General features: G+C 54.1%; 1 protein-coding gene across 7 annotated transcripts in view; it reads right to left on the bottom strand.

Moving 5' to 3' along the window:
• MEF2D (myocyte enhancer factor 2D) overlaps positions 1–22,416 on the bottom strand; it is an 82,456-nt gene that overhangs the window by 30,814 nt on the left and 29,226 nt on the right. For all 7 annotated transcript variants that reach the window (XM_087703005.1, XM_087703004.1, XM_087703008.1 and 4 more), the window contains exon 2: positions 2,289–2,556. In XM_087703005.1, the coding sequence (XP_087559131.1) occupies positions 2,289–2,342 (54 nt within the window). In that variant the 5' untranslated portion in view covers positions 2,343–2,556. The remainder of the gene's footprint in view (positions 1–2,288; positions 2,557–22,416) is intronic.

Genomic DNA, 22,416 nt, shown 5'->3' with positions numbered 1-22,416 from the left:
GCCAGCCTCCTCCTTCGTCCGGCTCCCCAGCAGCCCCGTGCTCCAGAGCACGTCCTCAGCACCCCGGCGGGAGCCACGAAGGCAGCGGCCATAAGAAAGGCAGGAACTTGAGCCCCCTAACTCCGTTTCCCTCCTCAAAAGGGCCCGAGAGCCATGTCCCTCCCCTCAGTAAAAGAAGCTGCTTCTCTCTGGCCCTGCAAGGCTGGATTTGGCCCTGGAGCACAAAACAGCTCAAATCCAAAATATTCCCCACCCTCCTACTCCAAATCTCTGCCGAGGGCTGAGAAAGAGGACGAAAAACGTCCCGTCCGTCAGTCAGTCCTGGGGCTTTCGACTGATTGATTCAAATCCACATACGCTTCTCGTGACTGCAGCATTTCTCCTCAAAATAACACTTTTTTTTTTCAATACTTCATACTTATATTACAGTGGTTCCCAAACTTGGCAACTTTAAGACTTGTGGACTTCAACTCCCAGAATTCCCCAGCCAGCGCAGCTGTGCTGGCTGGGGAATTCTGGGAGTTGAAGTCCACAAGTCTTAAAGTTGCCAAGTTTGGGAACCACTGTTGTTATATTACAAGGTTGCTGTCAACTTTGGAAAAATGTCGCTAGGAATAAAGGGATGGTACCTCATCCCAAGGTTTACAAGCCAGGAGTCGGAACGGAGGCCTTTGGGAAACTGGAAAACACTCAGAAAAAGTCAGTGCCAAAAACCCCCAGAAACCCTCCCAAGGGTCTCCATGACATCACCAGAAGTCAGGCCGGCCCCCTTATATGTCAAACAAAGAAAAACAATATATATATATATATATATATATATATATGGTACACCACAGCCAGCTGATTCATTGGAGCACCTGATGGTTAAGTTTATTGAGGAGATTTGTAAGGGCCCAAAAGGGATAAGCAGCCGTGTCAATTACTTCCCTCCCCTGGAGGAGGGGGGGGCTGCAGCCTGGCCTTGCTCCATCCAGGGGGGCCACAGAGCCCCTTCCCACCAATTACCAGTATGCTCTGGGAGGGGAACAGAGGCCGTGTGCTGGAGGGGGGGGCACCCTTTTCTGTCCCCAAAGGAGCAACCTGCCTATGCTGAGAGCCAGGATGGTCCAGGCCTTTTCCCCCCACCCCCCAAATGCAGCTTTTCCTGGGAATTCATCTGCCCACTGAAATGGGCCTCCAGATGTTCAGGAAGCCAGGGGTGGGGGACTCAATGGGGGAAGGAAGCTTCGAGATTCTGTTCAGATTCAATCCTCAGGGGTCCCCAAGAGGATTGAAAGAGATTTCAGAGCACTGCCTGGGGGGGGAGAGGCAAATGCGGGCACATCACGCATAGGCGCTTGGGACCCTCCATGAGCACCCCTGGCCACACAGGGGACCTTCCAGGAAACAGACCGAAGGGGGTGCCCCATTGCATAAGCACCCGACCTCTTTGATGGCCTCCCATCCCAAGCCCCTCCCAGTGCCGCCCCCCCCCCCCGGGCCTCTCCCCACGTTCACCCGCTGGGCGCACTCGGCTGAAGGAGGCACTTCGTGTCTCCTAATAGGATTTGCAGGGCGCCCTGAGCAGAGGGCATGAGGGAGACCCGAACGGGCCATCTGCCACCAGGGGGTCCCTCTCAGACCCTGATCCCCCACCTCACCCCAGGGAAAGCCACGGATCCTCAGAAACCCTGCCAACAACATTTTGCCCCTCTGAAACTGTCCAAGGGGCTGCCCTATGTTGAGGAATATGCGAGAAGAAAAGGGACAGCCCAGATCAGCTCCGAAGGCTTCAAAGGCTTCCTGGCATCAGCAGAAGCCGTCCTGGCTGATGTCTTAACCACTAGGCTGTATGACCATCCAAACGAGAACCAGTGGGCAGCTGGGGATGTAGGATAAGGGTTGGGAAGCAGATGCCAGGCCTAGAATGAGCAGGAAAGGAGGCCCTGGAAATGAGGCTTCATCCTTAGGACAGTGTTTCTCAACCTTGGTGACTTTAAGTCCTGTGGACTTCAACTCCCAGAATCCCCCAGCCAGCGCAGCTGCGCTGGCTGGGGGATTCTGGGAGTTGAAGTCCACAGGACTTAAAGTCACCAAGGTTGAGAAACACTGTCCTAGAGCCCCCCCCCCAAACCGCCAGAGATGATCCTCTGGGCATCTCAGACCCCCCCCGGAAGCCCAGCAGGCACAGCCGGGCGTGCCAAGCCTCCCTCTGGCTCTGATCCTCTTTGCTTTTACCAGCAAGGAGGCCTCTGGGAATCGAAGGGGGTCAGCTGAGGACACAAATAAAGCCACTCCGTGCGACTGACCTGCCGGTTCCTTTCATCCGTAATCCTCTGGATCTGGATCTTTTTCCTCCCCATCTTCTCACGAGATGAGGCGACTCAATTTTTATTTTCAAAAAAGAGATTTAAAAAGGAAAAAAAAAAAAGCAAAATGTTATCATTAAAAAAAAAAAAGAGCTTTCCTTAAAAAAAAAGGGAAAATCGAGAAAAACCGGTGAATTTCTTCAGTCCATGATATTCCACTGGCTATAAATCCAGACGGGGAGTCATACGAGGGGAAGCAGCAGGAGCCCTGCAGAGAAACAGAAGGGAGGAGGAGGAGAAGGGGTTAACGTCGAGGCTTTTGGCTGCCCGTCAGCTCACCTCTAGGGCCAAACTCTCAGGGGCTGCAGGGGCTGCCTCTCTCCCCCCCCCCACCTTCCTCTAAGATCAGCTGGGGATCCTGGCACACACACACACACACAGACACCAGGGGAAACACCATGGGCCCAGTTCACCCCCTTTCCCCCTGACAATCTCGCAGCAGGTTCCTGATAAAATCCCCCCCCCTTAAAACACCCCAGGAAGTGGAAAGGGGGGTGTTGGGGGGACACCCGACCTCTTCCAACTACTTCTCATTCTCCCCAGAAACACCAGAATTCTGCCTGGGCCTCCTGCCTCCCCTCCGGGTGCATCTTCTGCCTGTCCAGGAAGGGCAGCCCCTCCGCCATGAGCTCAGCCGGCTCCAAGACAAGCTCCCAACGCCCAACCTTTTCAGAAAGCAAGGGGGGGGGGGTCTCTCCCCTCCCCCAAACAATGGGGAGGAGCAGGGGAGGAGAATCTGTGGGTCCCCTGCCTGGAAAAAGCCCCACAGTTCCCCACTTGGCCACGTCCCCCCCCCCTCGTCAGGCGTGGCTTCCTCCATTCTTGAGATTTTCCCTCCGCCCACCTAAACCCCCCCCCCAATACTCCATTCTTTTGAGCTCGGCCAAGGTCATCCCAGGGCAACAAAGACATTCAGACGTGTGCAAAAGTTAAAAATTGGATAACTAAAAGTGGATCCGTTTCCAAACAGAGGCTGCCTGATGATCTATGGGAGAGGATGTTGTGAAGGGGTTTAGCCTGGATGGCGTCTTGAGTCCTTCGATCAATCATTCAATCAATAACATTTGTTTGGTCAATGAACAGCAAAACGTTAAAAAAACCGAAAGGAATCATTGAAGTCCATTAGCACAACGTGAGAGTAACAGTGAAGACAAGAAAGAACAGAATTTGTGCGCAGGGTTGGACTTGATGACCTCTCCGGTCCCTTCGGGCTCTCTATGATTCCCGAGAGGGCAGAGAGGCCTCTGACGCCGGGGAAGGTCGGAGGCTCCACCACCGCCGTCCCTTTCTGCCCCCCAGGAAGGAGGAGAGAGAAGTGGAAGAAAAGTTTCCATTCACAACACTTACACCCCAGAACACCACAACAGGAAGTGCGAACTGCGCGCACCTGGCCCGTGCAGGCACAAAAGAGCCACAACCAACCATCAATTCGTGGTTTGTGATTCTTTCAAAACATGCTTTTCCCACATGGGCGCTTGGCCTTCTGAAAGAACCGGAGGCCCCCAGAGACCCAAATCCCCCACTGCCCCCCAAGCCCTCTGGGGTGGGGCTGCCCAATAGGCCTTCGCCTCTTGGGCTGGGCTCCGCTTGAACCCCCAAACCCCAGAGGATTCCAAAGGGACCCTCACCCCAAATGCACCTGGACACTTGATCATCTCCCCCCTCCCTAAAAAGCCAACGCAACCAGCCCTCCATTCTTTCCCTCCAGGCGCTTTCTGGTCCAGCTGGGATCTCTGGTGGCATCCAAGCCGTTGTTTACAAGCCAGAGAGACCCCCAGAATCCCCCCCATCATCTCCCCCATGCCTTGAATCCAGAAGAGCCCTCTGCTCTCCACAGGCCAGTGTGGGGCCTCCCGCTGCATCTTGCCCGGCCCATCCGAAGGCCACTGAAGGCATCCTGGGAGGCCAGCGCCACCCACAGAAGTGCCCCGTCCCCAAATAGCAGCTGGAATAAACCCAGCTGGGGAGGCTTCTTTGGGGGCCTGGCTGGGGGCTGCAGTGAGTGTGGAGATACAACCAAGCCCCAGATCACGTACCACGGGAAGAAGAGCCACTCCGTTCAGCAGATGCCACAAGGGCCCTTCCTTCCCAGTTGTCGGGGGCAAGGCTGGCAGTCTGTGGGGCAAGCTCAGCGAGGTGGCTGGAAGGAGTTCTGCCAGGCCGGACCCTTCCCTTGCCTCAGAGATGCCCACCTGCCTGCTACGAGAGGTGTCAGCTTCCAACAGAGCCCCCACCTTCAAAGCCAGCCTGCCAGGAGAGGAGCCCAGAGACTCAGCAGCAGGAAAGTGGACTCTCCATCCCAAGTGGAAGGAGGCCTCTTGGGGGCACAGTGTGTGTGTGTGTGTGTGGGGTTGTGTGTGTGTGTGTCACTGCAACTGTGGGTCTCTTCTGCATTGGCGCCTGGAGAAAGCAAGAGCCTCACCCAGCAGCCAAAGTCTTTAAAGAGAGATTCCTGTTTACAGCCCAGGACCCTGAGAACAGCTGCCAGCTGCACCCAACCCAGGTCCCCCACAGGAGCCGCACCCGCTCCCACAGCACCCAACCCACACAGAAAGGGGCACTTGGGGAGCCAGCAAGAGCTTCAACAACCCTCTGCTGGCAACCCCAAGAAGCAGCTGAGCCCAGGCAAGATTCGCACGTGCCTCAGTAAGATCCCTCCCCGGCTGACCGTCTGGGCAAAGACGAGCCCTGCTTCTGGACCCGGAGCCCATCCGCCCAAGGAAGGATGGCATCAGCGTCTCTGCAACCCTGCCTTTGGCAACAGCTGTGGGGTCCAGCACGATGTGGCAGTCAGTGCAGAGTGAGGTACCCCTGGAGGACCTTAGCAGCCCACATGCAGAGTCACACCGATCAAAATCTCTCCCCCTATCCCAAAACCAGAGTTCCAACACAGCTTCCCCTGCAGCTTCCCCAACAGATGACCCCCCCTCACCCCCACTCCACCCCTGACGGCCTAATGGATCTTTTCTTGATGTCCAGCCAGAATCTGCTTCTTTAAGCTTCAACCCACCGTCCTTCTCTTCTCTTCTGGAACAACTCTGGACAGATCTGCCCTGTGGCCTACGTGGTAAATGTCTGAAGACGGCCGAGTTGTCCTGGCAGGCTCCTCCTGTCTTCAGGCTAACCCCCCCCCCCCGCAGGGTCTCCATTCCTTGTGCTCGGGTCCTGATTGGCTGCCTCCCCCAGACGGGCACCAGGATGCCCACATCTTTCCTCTAATGTGCTGCCCTAAACGGGACCCTCCGGTCGAGTGCTGGGCTGACCCGTGCAGACCAAGAGGGACGATGGCTCGTCTGGGGCCTGACTTTCGTGGCTGAGGCAGCCAAGGATTGCTGTGGCATGGGGCGGCTCCCATGCTCCATTTCCCTACATTAGGGGTGCTCAAAGGTTATGAAGAAGCCTTGGGGACTGTAGAGATATTTTGGTTACTTTAATATAATTTAGACGTGCTTGGTAAGCAAATACATAAATATCATAACTTTTTAACGCTTTGCTTCCCCTGAGTCTTCCTCTCTTCTGACCTCCTCTTTGACCAGCACCCCCAGTTTGGGAGAGGTCCGGCTGTGGCCGAGCTACTTTCCGTCATAAGCAGAATCTGCTGGCTTAAGATGCAAAGGGGGGGGGGGCTTCCTCCAATTGCTTGCACAGCCGCAGCCCAGGAAGGAAGGAAGGAAGGAAGGAAGGAAGGAAGGAAGGAAGGAAGGAAGGAAGGAAGAAGGAAGGGGGTCCCGCACTGCTTGCAAGAACCCTGAGAAGCAAAGACAACCGAGACAAGATGCCCCCCCTCTCCCTCCCCCTAAGCGTTTGGTGAGCTTCAGCACCAAGGAGAGATTTCAGCCTCCAATGTTCAGATTCCGAAGACCTCCTTGCCAAAATCCAGGCTGGGGATCTGCTTTTCGTATCCAAGAGATGGTAGACAAACACAATTGTTCCCCATTTGTACAAAATGCCGGGCTCTGCTGGAATGAGAATGGAATGGGGAGCCATTTCACACGTGCTGGGAAAACCAGTGACGTCCGTTTGGTCAGCACAAGGCCCGCCAGCTCCCCGCCAGGCCTTGCAAGGTCAGCCCCAGGGCCTGCTGAAGTGGCCCTGAGAGGCCTCCGGGGAGGGAAGGGCTGAAGCCGGGGCTTTGCAGAGGAGGGAGGAGGAGGAAGGGGTGCCCAGTGGAACATTTCCCGGGAAGAGGAAGAGGAAGGTGCCAGGGCAGGGAAGGCAGGTGGTTGCGTGCAGGGACCTTCTTCGGAAGGGAGGGAGGGCATTCGTGGTTCTCCTCAGGAGGACGGGCAGAAAGCATGACCTAGTTTGCAAAAGAAGAGCTGGCTCGCAAGGAGCTGCGCGTGGGGGGGGGGGGAGAGGGCAGATGGGGAGTGGGTGGCAAGGACCCTTTCCTTGCGCTCCCAATGGCCAACCCCAGGGGCATCACCTGCTGCTTCCCGAGAGGGCGAAGGGCAAGGCCCCTTCCCCACCTGTCCCTCCCATCCCAGCCTCTCTCTCAGATCTGTGGGGAGGCAGGACCAGAGGAGGAACATCAGGCAGCCCGGATGCAGGGATGCAGAGGGAACGGTTTCCATGGCAACTATTACTATGCAACAGAGTGAGAGGTTCCCCCCCCCTTCCCAAGCCCCTTCCCCCTGCCTGCAGGATAACTAGGTAAACAGAGGACACACGGACGGCGGCAGGCATTTGCAGCAAACAGAAGGGAAAGCGAGCAGCAGCAGGGCCTGGGGAGGGGGGCTTTGCCAGCCCCCAAAGCTGCCAGGGGGGCCCTTTTCCGGGCCTGGGGGGGATGTGACTGCCTGAGCAGGCACAGCACCAGGTCTTTGGAGGCCTTGACTCTCATTTTTACTTTGGAAAAAAGAAGAAGGAGGTCCTGCTTCTAAGCCTTGAGGATGCAGAGAGAGATTAGATGTCCCGAGCAGAAGCCCCAAAAGGGGAAGGACGTCAGCCCAATGAACGCAAATCTGAATATATATCCAAGCACAGGAACCAGGATTTGCTTGCAGAAATTCAGACAACTCCAAGAGGGCAACAAAGACACACAAGAACACAGTCCGGAGCCACAGAAGAGGGCTTTCATTGCACAATTGCCTTTTAGACACACACACCATGTATGTTTCATTTGGCCAGAAGCACACAAGGGTCCCAGCAGGGTCCTTCACTTCCGTTGTTGGATTAAAATAAGAAACAGGTTTAGAAGATCCATTAAGATACCCAAAGCTTTTTTAAAAACCCTATAATCCAGGTTATATATGATTGTATGATACTGTATTTATATTGTGTTATGTTGGTGCTGAACCACATCTCCAAATAATTGTGGGACAAGGGCCAGATCTTGAGGGGGGGGGGCGTTCTCTTGGAAAAGACCCCCCCTGGGATCCTGGGACCCAGAGGTCCCCTGCTTCCCCTGGGCAAGAGCAATAGCAATAGCAATAGTTAGACTTATATACCGCTTCATGGGGCTTTCAGCCCTCTCTAAGCGGTTTACAGAGTCAGCATATTGCCCCCAACAACAATCCGGGTCCTCATTTTACCCACCTCGGAAGGATGGAAGGCTGAGTCAACCTTGAGCCTAGTGGGATTTGAACAGCCGAACTGCAGAACTGCAGTCAGCTGAAGTAGCCTGCAGTGCTGCATTTAACCACTGCGCCACCTCGGCAGTTGAGAGACTACTCCTGGCCTTGTGTATAATTGGTTTGAAAAGAGGGGGCTTAAATAAGCCTGAAAATGTGGGCTTGTCAGGAGGGAGGTCTTCATCCTCCAACAATTCCTGCTCCCCCATGGCCTCCTCTTCCCACACGGATTCCTCCATGGCCACGGATGTGCCAGGAGGCCTGGATCTAGGAAAACATTCCCTGGTCTCGGGGGCCTAACTCGGCCGAGCATGCGAAGCCCTGGACGGGCGCTGCTCCTTACGCTGAATCCCCTTGGCAATGCCCTGTGATATCGCCTGGGCAACCACCTGCCACACCTCTGCAGACGGGTCCGGCCCCTGATCTTCCCATGCAGCCCTGTTCAAGCGGCTAGAAATGACAGACTCCATTTCTTCGGGAAGGGAGCAATCAAAAGGGCCCAAATCCTCATCATGGGGGGAACCAGGAGGCGTCTGGGGATAGGTCCAGCGATCCTCCCCACCCCCAATGGAAGGTGCTGGATCCCTGGGTGGGGAAAGCTGCGGAGGAGCCTCCATGACCTCAACCGGAGGCCTGTCCAGGGCTGGAGAGGTGGCAGATTGCTGGGCCTGTTTGGGGGCTTTTCAAAGGCCTTGTGTCTCCTCTGCGTCCCTGGGCAAACCCCTGAGTCTCACTGCTGCCCTGGGGAGCCTTCCCCTTGGTGCGCTTCCTGCCCTTAACGTCCCCCCGCTTTGTGAGGAGGATCTGGCTACTGCGCTTAGTGGGAGGCCCTGCCAGCTCCTCCTCCTCCACCAAACCTCCCTCGGCCACGTTTGCGATGATCCTCAGCAATCTCAGCATTCCCAGATGTCGCAACTCTGCACAGCTCTTGCAAGGTCGTTCAGTGGGTCGATTGTGGTGGTAGCGGTGAACGTGGCGTGGACCCACTGATCCCGCTGCACCTGCAGATCTCTTCAACTGTGGAGTATGACCCGTGGGCCACTCCACTGCCACCCGCTGAGTGAATGTGGGGGGAGGCTTTGCCGGCGCCCCAAACTAAGACCAACACCCCCCCTGGTGGCGATCTGCTATGCGAAGACTGTACTGGCGATTTTCCTTAGACCCAGAAAAAGAAGCACATGAAAAAAGGCTGTTTAAAATGGCCGTCACACTTGTCGGGCGATCTGCGGAATGTCGGGCGCAGCCGGAGCCTCCACGCAGCCTCCAGCGTTAAAAAGACGATCCTCCGACAGTTGGGGGGGAAAAAGGAAGCCTCCTCGCTCCCCCCATGCTCGCCAGCAACCACTGGACAAGCCACTGTAGAAACCTCCCCTGTGAGCTCTGCGGGAAGGCTCCAAGCCGCGACAGCACTCTCTGAGGTAAATCAGCAAAAAATACCACAGAAAATCCTTTCTAAACTGACTGACTAACTGAAACAGGGAAATAACGACACAAAAATAACAAATCATTGCTAAATGCTTGGAGAGTCCCAGTCTATCTGGTCAAGGACTGAGGAGCTCCCCAAAAACGGTCCTTACTGGGCTAGACTGAGTTTTTAAACTGGACCTCAAAGAGGAGAAGGAGGCGTGGCTAAGAAAATCAACTCAGTCATTGAGCAGACAGACTGAATTTAACCCATGCTTGGACTCTCCAAGCAGCGCACAGGAGAAATGCTGTCTGTGGTTTCTTAGGGTTAAGATAAAAGAGTTTAACAATTTTGCCATTCAAGACTGCAGATCTTGATCACAAGGGCTAAACCATAAACTTACATTTGTTTTTTAAGTAGCTTAATACAGGGTTTATTTTTCACTATGTGCAACAGCTTTTTATAGATACCGTGTTTCCCCGAAAATAAGACAGTCTTATTTTCTTTTGAACACCCCCAAAAACTTTGCTTGGGCCTTATTATCAGGAGGGGGGCTTATTGGTTGAGGGTTGCCAGGTGGCTGCTCTCAGCCTCAGGGGCAAACTGCTGTGTTGCGCTGTCACAGCAGCGCAACAAAGCCACCATGAGGTGCCCACGATCATGAGCAGCTGCCCGGCAACCCCCCGCTCCAGCTGGGCACAGCGCCACCCACCAACCTAGTTCAGTTCAGTTCAGTTTATTGTATTTGTATGCCGCCCTTTTCCCCCGAAGGGGGACTCAGGGCGGCTCACAACTCGAACCGGGGAGGGGGATACAGACAAAAATTTAAAAAAACAAACATAACAATATATAATTTAAAACTCACAACAGTCATACCATTCGAGACGGGGGCAACAGCTCTTTAGCCCCAGGCCTGTCAGAACAGCCAGGTTTTGAGGGCTTTGCGGAAGGCCTGGAGGGTGGTGAGGGTTCGAGTCTCCACGGGGAGTTCGTTCCTAGCGGTATCCCAAAGGCGTCAAGCAATGTGAGTGCCTTTGCCCCCCCCCACGGCTCCTGCGATTTTGCGCCTTTGGGATATTCCTAGGTTGGTGAGTAGCGCTCTGCCTGGCTGGAGGGGGGGGTTGTCCAGGGGGCTTATTATTGGGGGAGGGTGTATATTTTTGCCCACAGGAAAAATATGGCATGGTCTTATTATCAGGACATGTCGTAATTTCGGGGAAACACGTTATAATGTATAAGTTTTTCCTTCGGGACTACAGTTTATGGCCCTTCTTTCATAGAAAGGTTACCTTGTTCTATTGCCATCCTCACATCTGTTTTATTGCTTTTTAGTTTGTGTACTAAAAACTAATCTAGCTTCATTCTAACATGTTCTTCCAGCTCCAGAGAAACAGAGAAGGGCCAGCAACATCCCACGCATCCCCCCCACCCCCCACCCCCAAATCTTCTGCCCAATTTATAACCTACAAATCCAAGAGCCTTTTTTTCCAACAGTGACCACAATATGATTGGCATCTGTCTAAATGTACATCCATACAAAGAATCTCATGACTCCTAAATACAGCTCCAAAAAAGCAAACTACGATCTCATAGCTTTCCCTCCTCTCAGCTCCAGATTGGCAAAAGTGTCATTAATCTATATCTGCCTTTTGTAACACCCAGAGCCACAAAGAGCAAATCACCCATATCAATAAGGAAACTCCAACCCAAAAAGAAAACCCTTTGGCCAAAAAACAAAAACAAAAAACCTGGCTACGTAGCCAACTTCAAAAACCGATACAAAACCTTATTCCGCCAAATAAAACCAGGATGCACCAATTACCACTGCAAACAAGAGGAAGAGCTGCTATACACAGAATTCACCAGGGCCCCCTCCTCTAATTTCTTTGTAAATGTGTTTTTATTTTTTTCCATTTTCATTTTCGTACAGTCACATATATACTGTGCATAACCGGGGCCATATAACATTAAACAATAAACACAGCCATTCCTCTTATCAGCAGTACCCCCCAAAATAGAAACCCAATGTACCTCTTCGACCCTCCATACACCCTTTCTTTCGCCCCCCTCCAACTTTCCGTCTTCCCTCCATCCTTCCCCTCTACCCTACTTCCCCTCCGCCTCTACCACTCCTCCTCCTTCGCTAATTTCGTAAACCCCAAACTTAAAGACTCAAAATCAATCCCACTTCTACACAGACCTATTGTACGTTTGATGGATAATTTGTGATTTTATAGATAACTGAAAGCGGTGATGTAACCAAACGACATGCTATGTGTAATTGGTGAAGGTTGTATGTTTTATGTTTTCTTCATCTTTCTTTGTCCATAAATAAATAAAAACTCATAAAAAAGAAACCTCCTCCCACTTCTAAAAGGCCGTAACGGGGACGACTGCAACAATGGAGCCATTAAGGCCAACCTCTCCAGCACATTTTTTAGTTCAGTCTTTGTCAAGAGCGATGGCATCTCCTCCTCATTTCCTTCCTCAACCAATTGCAACGAACCGACACACGATGGTTTTACTGAAGACACCTGTGTCAAAAGGCCACTGGATAACCTAAAACCACCTCTCTCTATTGGCCCTGATGGGATACGTGCCGACTTCCTGAAAAAGCTCTTCACGGCCATAGCCGAACCTCTGAGCACGAGCTATGGGAACGCCCTTCGGAACCAGCCCCTTGACTGACCTTTGAGCATTTTCTGGATCTTTGCACATGGACAGCTGCGTTCCTATCAAACAGGCAACAAGTAGCCAAAATTGGAACGTCAAACCCTTCACCAGTTAACAGGGGTGACCCCCAAGGCAGCGTATTAGGACCCCCACACCCTTTCTGCTTTGCGTAAACGACCTCTGCAATCATATTCATTAGAACAGTGTTTTTCAACCTTGGCAACTTGAAGATGTCCGGACTTCAACTCCCAGAATTCCCCAGCCAGCATTTGCTGGCTGGGGAATTCTGGGAGTTGAAGTCCGGACATCTTCAAGTTGCCAAGGTTGAAAAACACTGCATTAGAATGAGCCGAGGTGGCGCAGTGGTTAGAGTGCAGCACTGCAGGCCACTTCAGCTGACTCCAGTTCTGCAGTTCGGCGGTTCAAATCTTACCGGCTCAAGGTTGACTCAGCCTTCCATCCTTCCGAGGTGGGTGAAATGAGGACCCGGATTGTTGTTGGGGGCAATATATGCTGACTCTGTAAACCGCTTAGAGAGGGCTGAAAGCCCTAGGAAGCGGTAGATAAGTCTAACTGCTATTGCTATATTCTAAGCAGCTGCAGCCTCTTTGTCGATGACGTAAAACTCTTTTAACGCAGACAACACGGCCATCCTACAAAACGGCCGTGACGATTTACCTGAACGGCTGAACAATTGGCAACTCCAGATCTCTGCTAACAAATGTTCTGTCCTACACATTGGCAACAAAAGCCCGAACACCAAATACAAGCTGGGCGGATACGACCTAATAATGACCCCCCCCCCCCGCTCTGTCTTATCTCCAAAGATCCGAGGCCCAGAACTCACCGTGACGACATTGCCAGAAAGGCATTCGGAGTTGTCGACCTTGTTTTACAAAGTTTTTTCCCTCTGGAAAAACGCTGTGCTGCTAACTGGGGCATAGAAAAACCTTTGCCAGACCAATCCTTGAATACTGCTCACCTGCCTGGAATCCACGCTGCATATTGGACATTAATACAATGGAAAGTACTGATCTCATCTGCTGACAATAAAATGCCTTATGCCACCAGGCTTGAAATTTTAGGCCGGGAGAACTTGGAACTATGCCGCCTATGTTTCGACCTAAGCGTAGTACACAAAATTATCTGCTATAACGTCCTACCTGTAAATGACTTCTTCCACTTCAACTGCAATAATACGCAGGCAAACAACCGATACAAACTCAAGGGAAACTGCTCCAAACTCCATTGCAGAAAATACGTCTTCAGCAACCGAGTGGTCAACGCCTGGAATGCAGTCTACCTGACTCCGTTGCTGGTTCCTCAAACGCCCATATCTTTAACCTTCCACTGTCCACCGTGGACCTCAGACGTTTCCTAAGAGGTCCCTAAGGGGGCGCGCATAAGCACACCGGTGTGCCTTCCGTCCCTGTCTGACTGTCCCCATTGATATGTCCTCATTTTATGTGTTCATGGCCATGTTATACATTTATCTCCACCTATTTGTACCAACCTCATACGAAAATGTCCACGTCTCTACTAATACCTGTTACCTTGTACATGTTGGCAAATAAATAAAATAATAAATAAAATAAATAAAATAAACAAAATAAACAAAATAAACAAAATAAACACAATAAACACAATAAATAAATAAAATAAAATAAACAAAATAAACAAAATAAATAAAATAAATAAATAACATAAAATAAAATAAATAAATAAAATAAAATGAAACAAAAAAACCAAAATAAATAAATAAAAGTAAATAAAAGTAAATAAAAGTAAATAAAAGTAAATAAAAGTAAATAAAAGTAAATAAAAGTAAATAAAAGTAAATAAAAGTAAATAAAAGTAAATAAAGTAAATAAAGTAATCAGGCCCTTCTTAGCCAAGGGCATCAGGGCTTCGTTCCCACCAATTGCTCCAAATTGAAGCTGAAGAGGAGGGGAGAAAGGAAGTTGGGGAAAGGGGTTTCTTAGGTTACCTCAGTGATGGCGTGTCAAAATTGTGCATGTGCGCGTGCCCACTCAATCTCCCCACCCACCTGTCCGTGTGTGACCCCTTCCCAGGCTCCAGAGGCTTTCCTGAGGCCCGGGGAGGGCGAGAATGGCCCCCCCCCCGGAGGATCATTTCCCAACTTCCGGTTGGCCCGTTGGAGCCGTTTTTCACCTCCCCAGCCTCCGGAGGCTTTCCTGAAATCTGGGGCCTCCCCAGACCCTCCGAAAGGGCAAAAAATCAAGCTGGCCGGCACGCATAGGTGCGCCAGAGCTGATGGCTGGCATGCCACCAAATATGGCTGTGTGTGCCACCTGAGTCATGCGTGCCACAGGTTCTCCATCATGGGGCTGTCGCCGGCCAGCGAGTTGCTCAACTCCAGTCTGTTTGTGAATCCAGAAACGTTAGAATTCGGCTGGGGGTGCAAAGCCAGGGAAAAGGGTGGGAGGGGAAGGGATTTAAAAGTTGGCATCTTGCAATATAGTCATAAAGATTCCTGCAAGGCCACCCGGTCGCTCTGAATCAGTGGCTCCCGACCGTTTTGGGGCCACGTCCCGCCTAAGCATCTTTAAAATCCTGATCCCTCCACCTCCCCCCCCCCCCGGTGACATCTAATTCTTACTTTGCTCAAAAAGTGGACTCGACTCACATGGAGGAAGCCTAGAAGGCCATTAACTTGGTTTAAACAAGGTTCAAATTGCCCCCATTAAAAATCAAACCCCCCCTGTGGGGCCTGGGATCCACATTGGATGCCATTGCTCTAAATTCAGACGGTGGCCACCAATATTTCTTCCAAGCACCAGCAGAGCTAGTCCTCAACTTAGGACCGTCATGAAGTCTAAGCACAAGTTGTGATGGCCATAAATTTAGCATTGTTGCTGAATGCCCAAAGTCCAGTCCTGTGATCACGGGTGGCAGTGGGTGGGAACCACTGGAACGTCATATCTGAGTCCTCAGGTGGCCCTCGGAAACATCTCCCGTCTCTCTCTAAATGATCCAACTTCAGCCCTAGAAAACGCTGGTGCCACCCAGAGCTCTCGGTGCCAACCGCCCTGCAACTCTCCAGCGTTTGGGAGGGGACCAGGGCAATCCCCCGTGGACACGGATCTCCGAGCAGAGGGAGGCTCTTCTTCCCTCCTTTCTCTGCTTCCCAGGCCGGAAGGTCCAGAGGCCGCCGGGGCATCCGATGTGACGTCGATTTCAGTGAAATCTGGTGTTTTTAATTCCTTGACAGCCAGCAAGCGGAGCTTGGCACGTGGGTGGCCACATCAATTGGGACTGAAAAGAGGTTTCAAAACACCAGCCCTCCTGGCCCCGTTTTCTGGAGGTGCTTAGGACTCTCTTTTTGCCTTCTCTTTTGCGGGAGTGGGTGGTGGGTGGGGAGGAACCCCTCCCCCGTCTTTATGCTCTCCCAAACTTCATAACTGAGAATTCATTTCCGACACTGCAGATTTTGGCTCTACATTAGATGCGAAATGGCTCTGAAGAAGTGGACATCGATTTTACTAAAAACACAGGAGGGGGGAAAAGACTAAAAACCCTCCTGCCCTTCAACCTTGTCATCAAAAACCACACTGACCACAGGGGAAGAGAGAAAGACCCTCCTCACCTGATTGGCTGCACCATCACACCTTTGACACAAGGTGGCTTTTGACCGCCTTCACTTGAGGGCTCCCACGAAGAGACGGGGGCCCTTGGTCGTTCTCCTGAATCTCCCCCAGCTTTTTGAAAAGCTCCACGTTGTTAAGAGAGTGGCGGCCTCCGAGGAGGAGCAGGACTGGAGCCAGAGCGGGCCAGCTGATCCCCTGCTGGGGCGCAGAAGGACCCTCTGACCAAATCTTTAGACCTTGAATCTCCGCAGAATCCGGTGGCTGGGATTCAGGGGGATCCAGCCAATAAGAGCAAAATCTAAGAGCAACCGGAAGACAATTATCTATTTGGCAAGACCAGGCTAATCTTATCTCATGTTTTGATTGGCTGACTTCCTGCACGGACGTGGGAACCCTGCAGCCGTAAGGGATCCTTTGGACGAGCAAGGGGGCTCAAACACTGTTCTACAAGGGCTCCTCAAAGATCCCTCCCCAAACTGAGGCATCAAGTGGCTGCCTGGTTTCACACCCTCAGTACTAGAGCTGCAGGAGGACAGAGAAGGGACGCTTTTCAGGCTGCGCCTGATAGGAAACTGGAGGACAAGAGAGATGAAGCAGAGAGCAGCAAGATGGGCGGAGAGACACTGGAGGAGGGGTGGCATATTCAGATGGCCGAGAACTCCTCAAGGACACCAGGCGGGGAAGGTCAGGGTCCATCACCGCAGGACAAGCAGGGGTAGATTTATGCGTCCGGAGGAGGACTGACCTCCGGGAGCAGCTTGATGGTGAGGCCAGGGAGCCAGGAGCTCTGGCCCTTCAGCTGAGCTTCCCTCTGCGGGGAAAGAGGAAGAGAGGAGGACTCACAGGCCAACCTGAAAGGTTTTGGGTTCTAGGAACAGAATTCCTTCAACTCCGCAAACAGAGTCCCAGCCCAGGCAGGGTTCACCAGGAAGGAGGCGAGGGCAAAGCTCTCCTTTCACCTGCCAGGAATCCGTGGGTCCAAAGGTAGCGTGACAGCAGCAGCAACGCAGGTGATTCCAGCCAGCTCAAAAGAGCTGGTGCCGCAGGCCGCTTCCTCTCTCGATGGAGGGGAGCTGCCAGCACCTGCAGCCCCCGCTCCCAGCGCCCTGCAGGGCACGAAATAACCAGCCACCACTTCCCTGCGCTAAGGTGGGGCTGCCAGATACCCAGCTGTCACTCCGGTCCCTGCAAAAGCCGAGATCCCTGATAACGAGGCCCTGGAGGGCGGCAGGCGAGAGGAGTTGCAGCAGGGAAGGCGAAAGGGCCTCCCTGGGCAGGAAGGGCTCTCCAGCTCGGGGGGGGGAGGCTGGGGCTGGCCTTGCTGGTTCTCCCGGGAAGCCTCTGGGGGCCAAAGATTCTCCCCTTAAGCAAAGCAATGGCTAAGAGAGTTCTGCCCCATTTCACAAGCTGTTTGCCACGGTTGTTAAACAAAACACTGCAGTTCTTAAGTGAATCACGCAGTCATTAAGCAAACCGGGCTCCCCCCACTGACGCTGCTTATCAGAGGCTCCCAAGGAAGGAAGGCTGCAGGGGACAGTCCCAGCACTGCCCCCCCCCCGGCTGCAGTTGCCCAGCACCTGAAGTCTGATCATGTGACTGTGGGGATGCAGAGACGGTCACAAGTGTGAGTCCTGGTCGTAAGTCACTTTTTAAAGAGCCCTTGTAACCCCGAGTGGTCTCTGTAGCCGAGGCAGGCCTCCGCCTTGTGTGGGAAGCCCCTCAGCTGCATCTCCAGGCATTCGGCTTCCCTCGGTCGGCAGCTAGGAAGCCCCTCCGCTGGGCCAAAGGAGGCCCTTCTGCGACGGGGGAAAGGAGAACCAGCCTGCCCTGGAGGCAAGTTGCAGAAGCAGCACCTGCAACGGCTGGGCTGAATTCACACGACAAACCTGGGCCAAAGGGGACCCAGCCAATAACCCAGCAGGTGGTTCCTGGGCCACCTGAAGGCAACCAGGGGGCCACCTGGGCCCTCCTCAGCCCAAGAAACACCGCCTGTTTATTCAGCTGCTGCCGCCGCCAGATGGGCCCTTCCCTCTCCAAGCCCTGGCTGGGGAGAAGAGGCAGCCGAAAGGGGGGCAGAGAAAGGAGGGGGGGGGCTGCTGAATTGCAGCCCCCAAGCGGACAACCTCGGGCACTGGGGGCTCTTTGCCGCCAGAACTGCTCCGAAGGCCCCCGCCAACGGCTTGCCTTCCAAACCCCCCGTCCCTCTGTGTGCAGAGATGAACAGCAGGCGGCCCCCAACAAATGCAACTCTGTCTGCAGCCTGACCTGGAGAGAGAGAGGGTGGGTGGGTGGGTTGCAAGGCCTACGGACCCCGTCTTGTAGCTCCACCAGCCTCCAAGCAAAAGAGCAAAAGAAACCGAGACTCCAGGTTTCCCAGGAGAGGGGAAGAACGAAGGAGGGAAGGGAGGGAACAGGGGCCCCTCCCACCGGCAGCACCCCACCCCCACCACCCTTGGGCCCACAGGATGCAGAGATGGGCGGGAGGGGGTCTTTGGTGCCACCATGACGTCCCTTGCTGGCTCTAAAGAGCAGCTGGACAGGCAATAAAACCAGGCCGATTGTGCACCAACCGAAGGCCTCTCAGAGAAGCTCAGGGCAGCCAGCATCACGACTCCTCCGTGGCTGACGCTCCTGGCACCTTCTGGACCCAACGCTGGGCCACCCCCCCCCCAGGCCAGCAGGGAAGAGAAAGTGGGCTGGCTTGGAGAGTTTCTGCCTGACTCACAGGCGGGGGGGGGGGGGGCTTAAACACCTTTCTGGTTCTGGGGAAACTGGATAGGGGGAGGGGGGCTGTAATCCAGGTGCCGGAGCGAAGGGAAGGGCTAAGCTTCTCTCTTGAGGGCCACCGTCCTAATCCAATTAGGGCTCTTCCCTCCCAACGCATCAACTTGGTAAGCCTGTTAAGCCCCTGGACAGGCTGAAGATCTGCTCCAGGGTTCCTCAACCCCAAACCTCAGCTGGTTTGTGCTGGAGAGACCGGCCCTTCCCCTGGCCCACCGGAAGCCCCAGGGATGGACACTGGTGGCCTTGGCACGGGAGGCAAGGGGCCGACGTCATTATGGGGCACCCACTGCACCTTCTCAGGGGTTTCTGGCCACGGAAGGTCACTTACTGGCAATGAACACCCCAGTTCTGGACCCCCTTCTGTGCACCCCACAGCAAGAGGCCGATGCCCTGGGCTGGATTCAGGAAAAGAAAACCACAAGGTGACCAAGAAGCCGAAGAAACGTATCAACAAGGCTGAACTCGCCAATTAAAGACTGACAGCTGAATGGAAGCCTGTGGCCGTTGGCTTCCAGCCATAGCTGCCTTCATGCCATCAGCAGCTGCTGCCATTTATGTACGGGCACCCAACCCCCCACCCCACCCCCGGCCAGGCCTGGAGAAGCCCCCCAGCCCCTCCCCTGGGGCCTCGGAGGAGAGGTTGCGGCTCCTCTTCCCTTCTGAAGACCCAGCAGCCATTCAGGCGCAGGAGGAGAAGGAGGAGGCCTCTCCCCAGACACAGGCCTCCAGCCTCTGTTTTGGGGGTCTCCATAAGAAAAGGCGAAGGCGACCGACAGGAAAACGGAGCCAAGCCGCCTCCCCGTGCTGGGCCCAGACTCCCCGTCCGTGACCTCGCTTGAGCCGGCCCCGTTTCCCAAAAGCTTCCAGAAGCCTCCGCGGAGCCTCCGGTGGCCGGGCTCTCTTCAAACAATGCCCGTCCTTTTGGGGGGGGGGAAGGGGAGGGAGCTGCTAATTTTAACTCTCCAGTGGAAAGAGTGAGGCGGCCCTCAGAGGCGCCGGGAAGACGGCATCCTTGCCCACTTCTTTCCCCCTGCGGGGAAGCCAGCCAGGCCCAGTGGGCACCTCAGCGGCCGGGCACGAAGAAAGAGGTTTTTCTTCCCTGCCCTGCCTCGGCTGACCCCTCACAGGGCCCGGTGGGGCCTGATGACCAGCACACCGGACCCTTCCCCTCGCCTGGACTCCGGAGAATCGTCCGGTGCTGCTGGTCCCCTGCTTGGCTGACCCGGAGAAACTGTCTGACCGACGGAGGGAGGGAGCTGAGACCGAGGCCTGAGGATGGGGGTGGCTGCATGGGGAGAGGAATTGGGGGGGGGGCTGCCCAAAGACAGGCCAGTGATGAAAGAAGCTGTGGGGGACTGTGGAAAAAGGCTGTCTCCCCATTTCAATGCTGCCTTCTGCCCCCCTTGGACACACGTCTGCCCCCTTGCTTCTCCCCCCATCTTCCTTGACCTCTCCTGGGCATGGAGCGTCAAAGGGACTGTTCTCTTTTTGTACTGCATTTGCCTCCAAAACACAAAATGCCAATCCGGACACGGCAGGCCCTGAGAGCGCAACCCGGCCGAGATTCCACAGCTGCTCAGCCAGGACAATTTCCCTCAACTGGGGAGAACCGTGAATAAACAGGGAGGAAAGTCTCACCGTCTGCAAAGGACCCCTTTCCTCTTCTACGATTTCATGGCTGAGTTTTCCTCACCCTCAAGAGGCCCAAATCAGCCACAAGGAGGAGAGAAAAGCTGGGCTGGGGGGGGGGGGGCAGAGGGGGCTGTGAGCAAATGGAAAACCCAGGGCTGAGGAGGAAAGCAAAATCCTGCTTCCTGGGTTCACACAACCGGGTTAGGGGGAGCCGACCCAACCTTCCTCTGCTGATTCGCAACCCGCGTGCAACGTGGATGGAAACCTTCTTCCCACGCAGGAGGCCCTTCTAAGCCCCCCTAAAGAAGCCGGTTCTGCCCTCCCCAAGGTTGCGGCTGAGGGGGGCCAAGGCTGCCTCGTGCTGCCCCCCACCCCCCCCAGCCCCCCCTCCCTGGGATATGAGCCCCTCTGGCCTCGGCAGGAGCGGCTCTCGCTCTCCCAGGCTGTAGATAAAAGTAAAGCACAGATGCCTCCATTTCTGATCCTGTCCTTGGGAGAAACACTCACAAAAAATGATTTGGCGACTCATTTCCGTGGCCAAACTTCACACCTTCTCATCCTGCGTCCTATGAAAAGTGTCACAATGCTTTTATTTCCCAAGAAGACTCTCAATGTGCTGCATTTGTCTTCGTTTTAAACTCTGTTTCAAGTTTTTACCCAATAAAACACACGTTACACCAAATGAAAAACCTTTATTAAATTAATAAAAAAGGTTTCCCAAAGTATTCTGCACGCCAGGATTTCCTTACAGGCAGAGAAGCAGCAGCATAAAAATAAACTTATGGGAGCAATATTAGTACACACGGAGCCACATTGCTCAAGTGACAGAGATGGGAGAAGCCCCCAGCCCTGGGCTCTTGCTGGCATCAGCTGCCCCCCAGCTGGCTCTAAATCCTCCATCCAGGGGTTCTGCGCCAGCATCTCCCCAGGCAAGAGGCTCCACCAAGCCGGTCTGTCCTTCTTGGCCAGCTGGATGAAGCCGAAAGAGCCTCCTGAGGTCCAGGGGTGGGGGGAGCGGCTGGCAAGGCAGGCAGGAGCCGAGAGGAGCCCACCAGGTTCCACGTCAGGCACCAGGCCAACCTTCTTCCCCCTTGACTCTGCCCCTGCCACAGACCTCACCTGTGGATGAGACTCACATCACTGGATTGGCCAGACTCCCAGACCCCGATGGACGGCCTGGCTTCACCGGAGCTCTCCCTCCACGGGACCCCCGGAAGCAGCCTTGATGGAGTCACTCAGTTGGTTTTCTCCCAGGGGGAAACAAGAGCCAGCCAGATGCCCCCGTCCAGGGGAGACCCCCCCCCCCTCCAGTAGAACTGAGTTGGCCAACGTTCGACTAGCCCAGTGGTTCCCAAACTTGGCAACTTTAAGACTTGTGGACTTCAACTCCCAGAATTCCCCAGCCAGCGCAGCTGCGCTGGCTGGGGAATTCTGGGAGTTGAAGTCCACAAGTCTTAAAGTTGCCAAGTTTGGGAACCACTGGACTTGCCTATGCTCCCGGGTGCTCCTGTCACACTCACAAATATGCTGTTGAGTTGTTTTCCTGGCACGTGGGTGACCCAGTGAGAACGTCTCCTTGATTCTGCGGCCAAGCCATTCCTAAAGAACCACCGGCTCTCTCGAGTGGCTGAACCAGAAGCTGAGACACCAACTTGCCAGGAAGGAAGAGACGCCACTATTTTCAGCACAGATCCTAAACTGTTTAGGAGGAGAGTTCAATTCCTCCACCATTTCTCTCGAAAGAGACTTAAAAGGGTGGATTCCCCATCGGGGAGAAAGGTTTTCCTCTTCCTGGGACCCCCAGCTGCCCCCCCCCAAAGCCCCACGACTCTTGGCAGGCACCCCCTCCCCTCAGCTGTCTTTGGAAGGTGATTGGGAGGCAGAGCCGTCCATCACACAACATGGGGCGGGGATGAAGTCTAGGCATAATGAACCCTTATTGTAAAATAAGGGTCGGTACACAGAATCATGAACCTGGGAGGCTGGAGAGAATGACCGGTTCAGTCCAGAGGCAGCTTTCGTGCCGTTACTCCCGGTCTCCAGCTACGTCTATTCTCACTCAGAGACATTGAAAGCAGGGACCCTCCCTGTGTCCCCCAGGGAAGGGACCCCCCCCCTCCCTGTGTCCCACGGGCCAAGGAACCTTTGGGAAGACCCACCTGCACTCTTGCACTCAAAGGGTCTGCAGAACCAGCTGGGCCTCCATAGTCTCCTGCACACACATCTTGGACAATGCACCCCTGGACCATTATTCCGTGGTTTCCCCAAATATATTATCTCAAACAACAGAAAGAACATCCTTTGGGCTGCACTACAATGGAACAGGACAAGCAGAAGTCTTAGCCAGGGGTCAGCAGCGCGAGAGGGCTGGCCATTGGCTGATTTGGGCCCTC

This window comes from Thamnophis sirtalis, unplaced genomic scaffold (genome assembly GCF_051295495.1).
Source record: "Thamnophis sirtalis isolate CommonGarterSnake01/CBP01778 unplaced genomic scaffold, rThaSir2_p1.2 scaffold_18, whole genome shotgun sequence".
NCBI classification, from domain to species: Eukaryota; Metazoa; Chordata; class Lepidosauria; order Squamata; family Natricidae; genus Thamnophis; species Thamnophis sirtalis.
Note: the sequence above shows the minus strand (reverse complement) of the source record. Positions and strands in the feature narration are given on the sequence as shown.